This window comes from Carassius carassius, chromosome 15 (assembly GCF_963082965.1).
Source record: "Carassius carassius chromosome 15, fCarCar2.1, whole genome shotgun sequence".
In the NCBI taxonomy this organism is placed as follows: domain Eukaryota; kingdom Metazoa; phylum Chordata; class Actinopteri; order Cypriniformes; family Cyprinidae; genus Carassius; species Carassius carassius.
The window spans coordinates 18,381,586-18,397,208 of NC_081769.1; the positions used below are offsets into that span (position 1 = coordinate 18,381,586).

At 37.6% G+C, this 15,623-nt stretch overlaps 1 protein-coding gene across 1 annotated transcript in view; it reads left to right on the plus strand.

Moving 5' to 3' along the window:
- LOC132158354 (neuronal acetylcholine receptor subunit beta-2-like) overlaps positions 1–14,689 on the plus strand; it is a 31,597-nt gene extending 16,908 nt beyond the window's left edge. The window contains exons 5-6 of the mRNA XM_059567733.1: positions 307–1,429; positions 13,854–14,689. Coding sequence (XP_059423716.1) covers positions 307–1,429; positions 13,854–14,006 — 1,276 coding nt within the window. The 3' untranslated portion in view covers positions 14,007–14,689. The remainder of the gene's footprint in view (positions 1–306; positions 1,430–13,853) is intronic.
- Positions 14,690–15,623: the final 934 nt, after the last annotated feature.

Sequence of the window (15,623 nt, forward strand, 5' to 3'; positions counted from 1 at the left end):
ACAGAAATGTAAGAACTCTTGAAATCATAATTAAGACTTTCTTGTACCATTTAAGACAATTTATGGCCTGATTAAAACTTTACCATTTTAAGGACCTGCAGAAAACCCTGATGTACTGTGGCTCTGAACCAAAAACACAGTTCGAACCTAGTCCAGCAGGGGGGTGGAGGATTAATCAACTCTGGTCCCGATAATAAATCCTAAATTATTTTATATAATACTTGACATTAAGCCACAAATGCTATTGATAAAGTTTACTTTGAAGTATAAACCATCTCATAACCTCTCCATCTCCTTCCCCATCAGTGCTGACGGCATGTATGAGGTGTCTTTCTACTCCAATGCTGTCATCTCCTACGATGGAAGTGTCTTCTGGCTTCCACCAGCGATCTATAAGAGTGCCTGTAAAATTGAGGTGAAGCACTTTCCCTTCGACCAGCAGAACTGCACGTTGAGCTTCCGCTCGTGGACCTATGACCGCACAGAAGTGGACCTGGTTCTGCGTGCGGACGTGGCTAGCATGGACGATTTCACGCCCAGCGGCGAGTGGGACATCATCGCTCTGCCTGGCCGGCGCAATGAGAACCCCTCTGACCCAACCTACGTAGACATCACCTATGACTTCATCATCCGGCGTAAACCCCTCTTCTACACCATCAACCTCATCATTCCTTGCATCCTCATCACCTCTCTGGCCATCTTGGTCTTCTACCTTCCATCAGACTGTGGGGAGAAGATGACACTCTGTATCTCAGTGCTACTGGCCCTCACTGTGTTCCTGCTGCTGATCTCCAAAATTGTGCCGCCCACGTCTCTCGACGTCCCTCTGGTCGGGAAGTATCTGATGTTCACCATGGTGCTGGTCACGTTCTCCATTGTGACAAGTGTGTGCGTGCTGAACGTGCATCACCGGTCACCCACCACACACAGCATGCCTCCATGGGTGAAGCTAGTGTTCCTCAACAAGTTACCTGCTTTGCTTTTCATGCGTCAGCCATGCAACAGCAGCGAGCGTCAGCGTTTGCGCCAACGCCGGCGTGCCAACGAACAGCAGGAAGGTGGGCGAGCAGGTCTGGCTGATGGGCTCATGGCGGGTTTGGGCCTGGGTGGCTCTTCATCAGGGAGCAAAGAGAACAATGAGGCGTGCACGTGCTATGTGAACAGGGCCTCAGTTAAACAGTTTGGGGCAGAGTTGGGTGGTGGAGGGGGGTCAACAGATGGACTAAACGGGATAAGGGAAGGTGGGAGAGAGTCCAGGGAAGGAGGTTCAAATCCATTGCAAAGCTCTGCTCTACCTCAGGGGAAGCAGCAGCCCCCTACAATCCTCACCCAGGCTCTGCTGGCCCAGGCCTGCCCAGGGTTCGAGGAGGCTGTAGGCGGAGTCCGCTTCATTGCAAACCACATGAAGAGTGAGGATGACGACCGTAGCGTGAGTCATTATGTTTCATAATCACATATCTGAATGTGCAGATGAGTGGTTTTTTTCACATTAGCAACAATAGCATGCTATCATTAATAGCAGTCATAAGCCCCGTTCACACCACGGGAACTTTACCCAGGGAACTTTACTTTGGGCGGTACTCTGTCTGTTTCCAATGCAGAAACCAGGATCTAAATAGAGTTCCAGGTAAAAATTTGCCCCTCCAAAAGTCCCTTTTCGTGAGGTAGTACTTTTTCAAAGGTCCGGAACTTTTGGGGTGGGACTTGAGTTCAAGCAGCAATGTGTTTCAACCACCATAAATTTTTTATAGTACTGTTACTGTGTCATGAAATGTAGTTTTTAAATTATTTCAGGCGAGAATGTAGTTGTTTAAAACTCAAATCTGTGGTTAATTTATAAAGATAGTGCCTTTTTGAAAATGTGCTTTGCAAATTTTGGGCACGTGAGCGCCACACGATCAGCGGGCGCTCAGTGATAATGTATCCCGACTAAAGCAGCCTCAAATCAGCTAGTCCTTCTGACATTTGCCGCTGGCTCTGATGTCCCTGTGGTGGTTAAACATAAGATATAATTCATTTTGGTTAAATCTAACAGGTAATCTATGGTCTTAATTCTATTATTCTATTAATATGGTCAAATGAAAATTAAAAGAGACAATACTGTATGATATTATATTTTGTTTAATTGTAATGTATGTACTTTCTCTAAGTACATTTCTGTGGCTATTAATAGGTTTAAATGAAAATGTTTTATATCATATTTCATCTTATTGAAAATACAGTGAGGAATATTGCAGTAGCCATGGCGAGCTGAGTACGCTGCTGTTCCATTTGCAGAATTACGGGATTTGCTTTGTCCCGTCCCCAGGAGTTCACACTCCAGAGTTGAACTTGCGAATTCCGAACTACCGAGGATGCAAGTTCGAAATTCTAGTACTTGGTAGTGAGAAACTGGCACAGACCTTCATCACTAGACCATTTGCCTAATCTTTTCCATAATTTAGACTGCAATGGAAACGCAGACAGCAACAGGTCTGGGGGGAAAGAGTTCCTGGGAAAAAAGTTCCTGGGACAATTGTTCCAGGTAATTGCAGTGGAAAAGCGCCTTTTAATAGTCTTAAATGAGTAGTGCCACTTAAAACCAGCTTGATGACTCAAAATAGAAATATGAGATGACTTTCCTTTTGTTCAAACTACAGGTGCATCTTAATAAATCAGAATGTCATGTAAAAGTTCATTTATTTCAGTAATTCAACTCAAACTGTGAAACTTGTGTATTAAATAAATTCAATGCACACCGACTGAAGTAGTTTAAGTCTTTGGTTCTTTTAATTGTAATGATTTTGGCTCACATTTAACAAAAACCCACCAATTCACTAACTCGACAAATAAGAATACGGTGACATGCCAATCAGCTAATCAACTCAAAACACCTGCAAAGGTTTCCTGAGCCTTCAAAACGGTCTCTCAGTTTGGTTCACTAAGCTACACAATCATGGGGAAAGACTGCTGATCTGACAGTTATCCAGAAGACAATCATTGACACCCTTTACAAGGAAGGTAAGCCACAAACATTAATTGCCAAAGAAGCTGGCTGTTCACAGAGTGCTGTATCCAAGCATGTTAACAGAAAGTTGAGTGGAAGGAAAAGATGCACAACCAACCGAGAGAACTGCAGCCTTATGAGGATTGTCAAGCAAAATTGATTCAAGAATTTGAGTGAACTTCACAAGGAATGGACTGAGGCTGGGGTCAAGGCATCAAGAGCCACCACACACAGACATGTCAAGGAATTTGCTGAACCACAGACAATGTCAGAGGCATCTTACCTGGGCTAAGGAGAAGGAGAAACATTTTGTATTTCATTTGGAAACCAAGGTCCAAGAGTCTGGAGGAAGGGTGGAGAAGCTTATAGCCAGCTAAAAGATGCTGACCAGCTTTTTGAAGATGCTGATTTCATTCATTTTCCAGCAGGATTTGGCACCTGGCCACACTGCCAAGAGCACCAAAATTGAGCCAGTTATTAAAGCAAAAGGAGCCCCAACCAAGGATTGAGTACATGTACAGTTAATGAACATACTTTCCAGAATGCCAACAATTCACCAAAAATGTGTTTTTTTTATTGGTCTTATGAAGTATTCTAATTTGTTGAGATTGAATTTGTTGAATTGGTGGGTTTTTGTTAAATGTGAGCCAAAATCATTACAATGGAAAGAACCAAAGACTTAAACTACTTCAGTGTGTGTGCACTGAGTTTGTTTAATACATGACTTTCACAATATGAGTTGAATTACTGAAATAAATTAACTTTTCCACAACATTCTAATTTATTGAGATGCACCTGTAAATAACTTCATTACTAAGAAGCTAAAATTTTATTAGTCCTGCACATTTCATTGATTGTCATTTTGCATCATGATCATGATCATAGCATACTTTGATAATCGACACAAGTGACAATTATACCATTAAATTTAAAGGCATGCTGTACTGTAGTTCACTACAGTTCTAAACCCATAATACTTTTGTTTATCTTTAAAACAAATTAAATATTTTTAATGAAACCTGAAATGTCTGTCCTTCCATAAAAGTAAATACAGTATATTTAATGTATGTTGGTTGATCAATGTTTGTATGTAAATAAAAGCGTGAAGTAAATCTGCTCATCATATAAAGTGGTCATGTCACTTAAAGGGTTAGTTCATCCAAAAATGAAAATTATGTCATTTATGACTCACCCTCATGTCGTTCTAAACCCGTAAGACCTCCGTTCATCTTTGGAACACAGTTAAAGATATTTTAGATTTAGTCCAAGAGCTTTCTGTCCCTCCATTGAAAATGTATGTGCGGTATACTGTTCATGTCCAGAAAGGTAATAAAAACATCATCAAAGTAGTCCATACAGGGTTACGGGTTTGGAACGACATGAGGGTGAGTCATTAATGACATAATTTTCGTTTTTGGATGAACTAACCCTTTAAGAGACATTTTCAAAAACGTTTTAAAGCAAATTAGTTTAGGAAGGGACTTTAAAGGGTTAATGCAGGCAAAAAACACAAATTAAGATAATTTTTGATGAAATCCAAGAACTTTCCGACCCTCCCATAGACAGCAACACAAATGACACATGAACACACGTCAAAAGACTGACACAGAAGAGAAAATGTTGAATAAAGTAGTTATTTTTGTTTTCTTTGCACACAAAAAAGCATTCTCATATAGCTTCATAACATTACAGTTGAATCACAGATGTCATATGGACTATTTTAATAATATCCCTACTATGTTTCTTGGCCTTAAAGGTGATAGTTGCGTTGCTGTCTATGTCTAAGGCAGAAAGCTCTCAGATTTAATCAAAAATATCTTAATTTGTGTTCCAAAGATGAATGAAGGTCTTTGGAATGACTTGAGGGTGAGTGGTTAATGACAGAAGTTTAATTTTTAGGTGAACTAACCCTTCAAGTAGAGGGACTAAAATGTATCATGTTTCCTTTAAAATAGCTTAATTTCTGTTTAGAAGATGAATAAAAGTTGTGTGGGTTTGTAATGAAATGAAGGTAAGTAACATTTTTGAAATGGCAACATCTTGCTATTTTTATGTGGTGAATCAGAGGTATTTAATTAGTCTGCCAGCCTCCCATGCTGCTACGAACACTAATTTTAATTAGATTTACTATAAATCAACAGCATGTTAAATCATGAAGGCAGTTTTCAGCTTGTTTTTGATGTGTAGCCTGCTTAAAGAAAAGGACTACGTTTACATGGACATAAGTAATCTAATTGTTTACCTTATTCTGAATAAAAAAATATTATGATTAAGGTGTTTAAAAGACTTGCTTTTAGAATATGTTGTAGTTTTACATGTTATAGTCAGAGGTGGGTAGAGTACCCAAAAACTGTACTCAAGTAAAAGTAAAAGTAATTCTAGAAATATTTACTCAAGTTAAAGTAAAAGTTCTAGTCCCGATAGTTACTTGAGTAAGAGTAAAAGAGTATCGGATAAAAAATCTACTCAAGTAGTTAGTTACTAGTTACTTTGGGTCATATATACTGAGCCTATTTTTATTTAGATACATAGATAAAATGTATGTAATGTATGTGTGTGTGTGTATAAATGTATACATTTCATCAGCCTTTACTCCAATTTATGTAATTTATTATAAAACCCTGTCTGTTTACTTAAGTAACAGATATAGGTGTCATGCCATAACATATTTTTAATACGACTGACTTTATATTAAATGTGAATTTAACATTGAAAGTTAATGTGATATAAAAATTGCTACTAATCTTTCATTATTCAGAAAGAGAGCAAATAACATTTACATTATTAAAGATCATTTTCACTGACAGTCTAGAGTTCATTCACTCTCAGAAACTCCCATTAAAATCACTGAAACTGTTAACACTATGAAATCAATATCTTATTTATAGATTCGTACACACATCTGCACTTTGTTGTTTCTGACGAGAGAATTCGCCAGAAAGAGGTATTCAGTCAGTGAGCGAGTGGAGGAAGCACCGGCATTTCAGCGATGACTCATCGGAACACCTCTGATTGGCCAATGCTTTAATAAGCTCAAAAGAATCATGTGTGATTGGTTATAATGCACAGCGCTGTATAAACGCATCTATCTCTGGCTCAGCGCCAGCCAGCGATCACAGATCTGAATTTAGCAGCTGATGATATGACTTGCTGAATGTACTCGCACCGGTGTGATTGTATTAAAATTAATAAAATCTTAATCGGCTATTTTTTGTCTTTTGGAAGCTGCATTCAACTTGACTCCCCTCTGTTATAAGCCACACACGTACAACTTAATGTCACAGTGGTATCGTGTACTGTAATCGAATGTAGCCCAAGTTATTACCTGTTAAAAAGTAGACAGCACACGCGGTGTTCATCTAATAAGGATCTCCATCACTAGCAAATAATAGCCTTTGCAGATTTGCTTTCTATTCAGTGCAGTTCCATAGCCACGTTTTCAACACTGCTGATGTTCTTAAACGTTACAACTCTGAGTGAACCGCTTCAGACGCTCAGCGCGTGCGGCAGGGAACGGAACGACTCATTCAAACTGATTCATGAACCATTTCACTCGTTTGCCAATTGGTTTGATCAAGCCTTTGAACAGAATTGACTCAAAAGAATGAATCATTAGCGAATGGGCATCGCTCATTGTCCAGAGAAAAGTAGACGGCGCGTTTGGAATAAACTGAAGCATTTATAACATTTATTGCATTAAAATAAAGTAATGAGAGGAGCGTCGCTCCTTTAAATATACTCCTAAAAGTATTAGTTACCCCAAAAAATTACTCAAGTAAATGTAACAAAGTTATAACCTATATAACCTCTGGTTATAGTACATAGATCTATTAATGGCATACGTCATTACATCCCCACGCGATGCCATCCAATGTCTCCTTCCTTTCCCGTATAAACATATAGTTTGTCTTTGTTATGATGCCATATACACTTTTGGGTGTTTCATTATTTGAGTGCAGTTAATTATTTGTCATGCTATATGTGCAAACAGACATAAAGCCATGTCTTTTGTACTGCCGTGTGTGTATCCTGTCGCAAAGAAAAGTCCTACACAATGACAATAGTGTGACTGCACTACGATAATACAACTAAAATAAGAATATACCACGTCTTAATTCGATTAGTGTTTACTTCGAGTATGACTTTAGCTGGATTAATACAATCAAAAAATCTGTTTACATGGTAGATTCTTAATCAGAGTATTGTCTTAATCGTGTTAAAATCACAATATTGTTGTCCATGTAAACTAACTCGATGGTATACAGCTGTCATACTCAAAATAAGTGCTGCATTTTAATGTAAAGTTTATCCCAATCAATAATCATGATCACAATATAAAGAAAATGAAGTTTGTCATAGTCATCCAGACACAGGGTTGCCACCCATCCCTTAAAATATGGAAAATATTTAAAGTCCCCATGAAATCAAAATTAAAGTTGTTTGGGTGTTATTATCAATATGTTAGTTTTAAAGGGTTACTCCACCCCAAAATGAAAATTTGCCATTAATCGCTTACCCCAATGTCGTTCCAAACCTGTGAAAGCTTCGTTTGTCTTCAGAGCACAATTTAAGATATTTTGGATGATAACCAGGAGACTTGAGACTATCACATAGACTTCCAAGTAAGTTACCTTGTCAAGGTCTGGAAATGTATGAAAGACATCATCAGAATAGTCCATCTGCCATCAGTGGTTCAACCATAACATTATGAAGCAATGAGAATACTTTTCTGAAGCACCCGCCCCCTACACTATAAATACAGTTGATACTCAAGCTGCAGCTGAGGTCGTCACTTGTTCAGTGTTAGTATTTTCTGTATGGTAAATGACACGTAGTGCACAATGTAGGCGATAGTGAATGATTCAGACAGTGTAAATATGCTTTCGACTGGGGCAAATGAGGTCTGGTTTCACTTTGTGTCATGCGAACCGTCTGATCCAGCCTGATCTAGCCTGGCTGTCAAATGGGCTTTACTGATCTCAAGGGATCTGGCCCGAAAAGATATAAACATAACACTATTGGCTATTTTAAAAAGGGGTCTAGGCTGCACGATATTTCCCACCCTGTCTTCCTTTTTCAGTTGAAATTACGTCACCACAACGCTGTGTGTTTCAAGGCACTTCAGGGGACCTTTAAAGGTAAAATGATGCATCCTGTATCAAATCAATACGGAATCCAAATTGTCCCATATTCTACAAAGGCCAACACATAGTTGAATCAACAAATAGGTATTGTGCACTGTTTATAATACTAATTGCAATTATAATGAAATTAATTTAATAAGAATTATTATAGAAGTACATTTTTACGTGATTGCATTTTGGTGTCTTTGTTTCCATAGCAAATGTATCTCCGGAACACATGCCGTTAAAGCCCTTTCATGTGACCACAGCATGTGGTAAACTTGCGCGGTTTAAAACATCTAGAGCTCACATCCGCCCTATGAACACAAGGCTCTCCAGATAGTGCTGTATGGAAAAGTTATCAGTGGATCTATTCAGTAACTAATGATGAACACGCAGTTTACAGAGAAGCTTGCTCACGATGGACTGTCTGGCTTAAAGAGATAGTTCACCCAAAAATGAACATTTGTCATCGTTTACACACCCACAAGTTGTTACAAACCTGTAATAATTTATTTTGTCTGTTTAACATAAAAAAAGATACTTTGAAGAATGTGGGTAGCCAAACAGTTTCGGGTCCCTAATGATAGAATGGTAGTATTTTTCTCTACTGAAGTTACTAAGGATCAGCAGCAGTTTAGTTACCCACATTCTACTAAGTATCTTCTTTTGTGTTCTTTCTTCTCCTGAAGAAAAACCTTTATGCAGATTTAGAAAAACCTGTGTAAATTATGACAATTTTCATTATTTGGGTTGAACCATATCTTTAAAGTGACAGACACGTCACTATTGTTTTATTAAAATGTGGATAGTCTGCTAATATATTTCATACATTATCAGAGCTTAGTAGACATACTTATATTTTTAGGTATTATTAGCCAGGGCCCGGTTCCCCAAAATGTTCTTATCGCTAAGTAGTTCTTAACCTATTCCTTAACCTCTCTCTTAACTCTGTGGCACGATTCCCGACACGTTCATACGCTAAGTATATCTTTACCGCATTAATTAAGACAATCAATACCGCATTAAACAGAAGTAACTGCAGCTGCTTGCCAATCAATTCTGATTGTAAAGTACCTTACCATTAATATAAAAGTGTATTAAATAATTTTTAGAAGTCGTTAGACCCATGTCAAGACTTCCTGAGGGATACTTCAGGGAACACACTTAGGAACATAAACAACTTTGGTAAGATATATCTTTCGAGTCTTCTTAGTGCGCTAAGAGTGGGCGTTATCGGGGAACCGGGCCCAGATTAATTAATAGATTATATGCCTATGTTATGTTATACCCTATTTATTAATTTATCAAATTATTTAGATAAAAATGTTACAAATATAACATAATAATTTAGTCCTAATTTAAGCAAATTAATAAAAAAAATTATAAAAATTCATCCCCATCCTGGTAACAGCTGTAGAACAGTCAAAAAAGACTAATAATTAATAATTATAAACAATCAAATTTAAAATAACAATATTAATGTGTTCTGTTGCATGTTTACATAGCCTACCTGAGCATGTTTTTCCATGGTTTACTGTTGAGCTATGAGTTGATTATTTGTTTGCTTGGTGTTTTTTTGTTTTGTTTTGTTTTGTTTGGGGGGGGGGGGGGGGGGGTGTCACGAGTGTGCATTCCTTATTTTGCCTTGCTGAAGGGGGCAACTCTACCCAGACAAACATGTAGGCCTATCACCTACAGCCCTTTTAAATTGTACATATACTGTAGCTGTAACACCAGTGTCCAGATTCTACTTCTTTTATGCTTACTCAGTAACAATGGACTCCTGAAGTGAAAAAATGAAAAGATGGGTTGGTTTACTAGTGTTACACTGGTATAAGATGAGCAGAACTGTCAGAAGCAAGCCAAAGTTCTATTCACTAATTGCTAAATTATATTATAATGTAAAAAAAAAAATTGGCAGCTATATCTAAAACAAACTCAGAAATAACACAAAAACTGTTAGAGTGATTATTAGATCATCCAGGACTGACTCAATACTTGACATTCCTTATGAGCTCAGTGAAAGCTTACACACATTACTACACACACACACACACACACACACACACACTCAGATCAATATGCAGCTCCACACTTGTGGTTAAATAATCTGTGATGTGGAGGCTTTGACAGACAAGCCCTGAAGCATTAAAAAAGAGATGTGGTCTTTAGCCAAAGCACAGCTACACATCAGCACTACACTCACTGTTAGCATTTGAATGGCTTACAGTCCCATTCTGTCAAACACTGTGTGCGTCTCAGCATTACTCAGTATGAGAGTAGCAGTCGTGCTGAAAGATACTGGAGGTGATTCACAGAGATTTTACAAGCCAAGTGATAGATGCCAACTGATCTATTTCTAGAAAGTTGAGGTGATTAAGTACTGAACAGATATATTAAAATAGATATATTCAACTGACCACTTGCAGGGAGTTTGATTGATAGCCGATCTGACCAATCATATCGCAGAATCTGCCATTTTTGTCTGACAAACAAACCAGACCAGAGAGTAGATTAACGCTGGTGGACTTGAACTTGAAAAATGGGGTGTATTGATGTCTCTCCGCAGTTGAAACAAGATACTTTTGATTTTCATTCGTGTTTATTTTGTGCTAAGTAAAAAAGTAAAATTGATAAGATGATTGGTTCACATGCCGCTTGAACTGAGGCACTACAGGAACCTGTCACGACATTAAAGAGCCACAAAATGGTATTTGTTTGAATTTCTTAAAAATAACAAATTTTGAAAGCTTAGACTTTGTTTCATACCAAAAGTCACCTGTTCTGTCTTGTCTGTTTGTGCTTTATTATTAGTTTCTAGCTCCGCAATGTATTTTTCACTGCTTGAGAATGTGTGGCGTGAGAGTGGCATGACTTGTCAGACATAGCTACAGTAACGAAGGGGTTTTGCGTGGGTTCAATTAAACTAAAATATTCCGGCACACATAATATTTGCAATAATACCAAAAATTATTTCAAAATCAGTAATATATTCTTAATGATTTTTTTTTTTTTTTTGTAATATGTTATTTTATTTTAGAAATAAAAATGCATTTTTTTATGAGTCATACAATCCTTTAAATTGCTATTTTATCTTTTAAAGGGGTCCGTTTTAAGTGCTATAATAGATTTATAGTGAGTTTTTTCTTTATCTTTTCACGTTATTTGGATGATATTGTTTAGTTAGAACAGTCAGCGATATATTTTATAGCTTGGCAATATTTTAAAGTGAACTTGAGCAGTTGGTTTCTTCTTAAGAGCAGGAACACAGTCAACATTGGGTAAAATTAACAGCACTCAGTAATTCTGTCAATCATCTCGACCTGCACACAGTTTCATTCCCATGGTAACAAGGCATCTCCATGCCAACTCCCTTGCAGCCTTTGCCGTGCTTACGGTTCAGGTCCCCTGTGTCTCACCTCATCAGAGCACTGTGGTGGAATGAAGTCTCGGTTCACATTAACCTTTTCCTTCACCCTTTTCTCTTTTCCCTACTCTCACTCACTCCCACACATTCACATCCAATTTCCCATCTTATGTTTACCTCTCAATATTTTTTTTTTACCCCACCCCCACATTTTATGTGTGACTCATCTATGCCCCGTCCCCTTTTACATCTGACATCTTCATCTCTTTTTGACATTACGACTTTTTTAAGGGATGGTTCACCCAAAAATGAAAATACTCTTTCTCAGTTGTTCTTAACCCATTTGTTGCTATCTTTTCACACAAAAGGAACATTTTGAAGAGTCATGCAGCTGTAATGGCTTCAAAGTGAGCACATCTGTCAAGTTACAAAAAGGACATTTTTCTTTGCTGATTCGTTTATTGTTATTCATTCCTCTCTACTGAGGTTCTCAAATCAAATATGGCATCTGTGACCCAGGTTTAACATTACAACGTATGGCCATTTATAGCCATCAGAGACTAAACGTCATAAGGTCTGTCCAAACTACAGTATATTTTAATCAAGAACCGCCCACTTAGACAGGAAGAGCAGCTGGACTGGGCATGAACAAGAGTCAGTCACAGTTTGTACTGCCATTTATGGATGAGGTTATGTGACAAACATTATAACAGGAATTCGGGCAAACTGAGAATTCTTTTTGAACATCTATAAAATCTTTGAAGTTTTTCTTGACAATTCTACTTTTTTTCCACTGTTAATTAGGTTAAATTGCTTTCCATTCATTTGAATGTTTTACCATTGAATTCAAAATTTAAATTGCTGTATTACCTGTTTATGCTACCTGAGCATAAATTCATGAATTAAATTGGAATAGTAAAAAAACATTCTTAATTTTAATCACATTAATCATAACTGCTAAAAGTGGCTTTTATTGTGCATTTTTGTTCTTTTTAGAGAACTAAGAAAATGAGAGAATGGGAAATAGTTATGGAAATATCAGTATACAGGTAAAAATAATTACAGAATTTTGTGGAGAATTTATTTCACCCCGTTCCTTGTTCTCTTTCTCTTTGTCCTCTGTTCTACTTAAACACATAATGGCACACCAGTGTTATTTTAAATTATGTATATATATACTATTATAGAATTTATTAACATTTTCACTTATCTTTAACTTATATATTTTAAGTTTTAATTTCAGTTTAGATTTTATTAATTTTGTTGTGTTTGTCATTTTTATTTATTTTGTAATAATTTTAAGTACTTCAGCCTAAACAATTTTCTGTTAGTTGCCATCTTGCCCACAGACCGCTGGGTAAACGTCTGATGCATATGGCACACAGTGTAAACACTTCATGAGTTTCGAAGTCGTCGTCAGAATGATTGAATTATACAGGAGACTTGTGTGTCGCGTTCTTTAAACATTCCGCCTGGAAACAAAAATGCTGTGACACCAAATCCCCTCACTAAAGAAAAAAGCTACCGTATTTACAACTGTGACGACGAGCACTTGTCAGGATCAACTAAATGCTGGATTTTCAAAAGTGGCATAGAATCTTTAAAATACGTCCGAGAGTTTTACACACCAGTCTGTTATTGTGGCAACATTCCCACGCCCCGAAACGTGATGATGAATGAAACGAAACATGCTTGGTTGTTTGGCATGTCGGTCAAGTGGCCTCATGGGTGGGCCTTGGCCAATGAAAGCTGCTTTGAATTCCAGACCTTCAGCCGTCAGTCTGAAGGTCTGTCTACGTGAGATTAGTTGTCATTTAAATCACCTAACATTTATATTTTATTTCCGTTTTATTTAAATTAATGAAAACAATTTGTAATAGTTTTATTTAAAGGTGATGCATGTCATTTTTTGACTGTACTTAAGCATAAAAATACCATAATATGTTTGCAGATATTTAGGAATCATGCAAAGTTCACTCTTTTACAGCCAGTTATTCTACTTTGAAATGTGTGTTCCATGTCGGAATGTCTGTTTCATTTTGGTCTGTGTGATTCCGCCCACTGCCAGTTTAACCAATAGTATTTTGACTACAAGGGTTGCCACTTCGCAGAAAACAGAACATTTTGCAGCCATAGAATCCAGCAAATGAACTGGGTCAGAGATAATTTCTACATGACCTAAAAATCCTCGGCATCCATCTGAAAATCTTTATGACCAGAGGGAATATAAAAACACGGATAAACTGTGTATGAGGCTCGTCATTATTGTCAATTTGGACTGCAGTACCCATTTCAACCGCTAGCTGTCAATAACAACCCTGTCTCAATCCAACCATCACTCCTTATTTCATCGGTTGTTTTTTTTGTCTTACAGGTGAGTGAGGACTGGAAGTATGTGGCCATGGTCATCGATCGTCTGTTTCTCTGGATCTTTGTTTTTGTGTGTGTCTTTGGCACAATTGGAATGTTCCTTCAACCTCTGTTCCAAAACTACACAGCCAAAACTATCACCAACACACCCGGCTGACTAACCACCATCAACCACCACACCAATGGACGCTACCCACCATCAGTTGCGACAGGAGGGCAAAGGGAGGAGGTGGGGTCTGCCGAAGGAGAGGGCAAATGTCACTCTGGACAAACATTAGGTTTACATGAACTTTTTTTGGAAAATCACACAGAGTGGGGATTTAGTCCAGGATTCTCGTTCAGGCCTCTCGTCAAGTCCACCTTCCCCTCCTTTTAGGTGAAAAACCACATAAGCCAATCGGAGAGAAAGGAGACACCTGTTTACTTTGCTCAGCAGCCAATCAGCACTCATCTCTGCAAATAGAAAGCCATCCACCGCCAACAAGCTCTGAAACAAGCAGTCTGCTTCCTCAAGAGTCACATGACTTCTGTTTGTTACCTGTACATGCAAGCTAGTCAGACAGGGATGAATTTAAATATCAGTTTTAACATTGTTTCTATCAGATTCTTGTTTATTTCCCATGGACTAGAAACCTGTCATAATCTATGTATTGCAAAAACATTCTCTTTTCTGTGTGAACAAACGAGTGTCTGGTCCTTCAGAATGAGCTTTGATGCAGTATTGTATTATTATTGGTATAGTAAAAGTGTGAATTGTATTACTACAACACACAACATGAAGAGGGAGGATGCCTGGTGAGATATGAAACAGTGACAGTGACTGTTTATAAAGACTGAAGGTATGATTGAATTTGCCAAAAAGGGGGCCTGCTGTAAATCTTGTCTCAATCCTCGCGATTTTTCACTGAACAGATGAACTTTGAGCTGAATGAGTCCCTTTAGCCCCTAAATACTTCACAGAGATCTGCAGTGGTCAGGCAGACTGGCATTGATAGACAAGTCTTAAAAAACCTGAGAGTTCAAAATTAAGACACTGAGAGGCCAAACTGACATGAAAAGTTGTCATGATGAAATTCTGAGAAGTACTTCGCTATTATTAAGCCTTGACTTGCATTTCATCTCCTTTCTGTCTGTCTTTCTGTGCTTCTCATCTATCTCCCCTGTTCTCATCAGTCCTCACACACCACATTACTGCCTCCCAGAAACACATAATAGCTTCTCATGAAAATGTAAACCATTGGTTATGACCATTTTCATATTCAAATGCACCTTTAGTCAGTGACTCATGGACTTCCTTGATTTTAAGTCATTATTTACTGGATATAAATGTCAGTGAACCAGTGTTTGCAAATCAGCAGATCTCAGGATAATTTGAACACTTGTCATTCCCAGAGTCTGTGCTTCTTGTTTGTTCATTAAGAATTTTGGCAAATATGGTTATGATTTATTTGTAGAATTACAGATTTATGAAATATAATTATTTGTTGAATTTTAAAATGTAATTTATTCCTGTAATGGCAAAGCTGAATTTTCAGCAGAATTCCTCCAGTCTTCAGTGTCACATGATCTTTCAGAAATCGTTCTAATATGCTGATTCAGTACTCAAAAAATATTAATTTTTCTGCTTATAAATGGATTTTTAGTTTAATTTTTTGGTGGAATTCGTAATACATGTTTTCAAGATTCTGTGATAAATGTAAAGTTCAAAAGAAAACTCTTCATTAAGCAGGGAATCTTCAAAACTCATCTATAAGAAAGCAGATTATGCAAACGT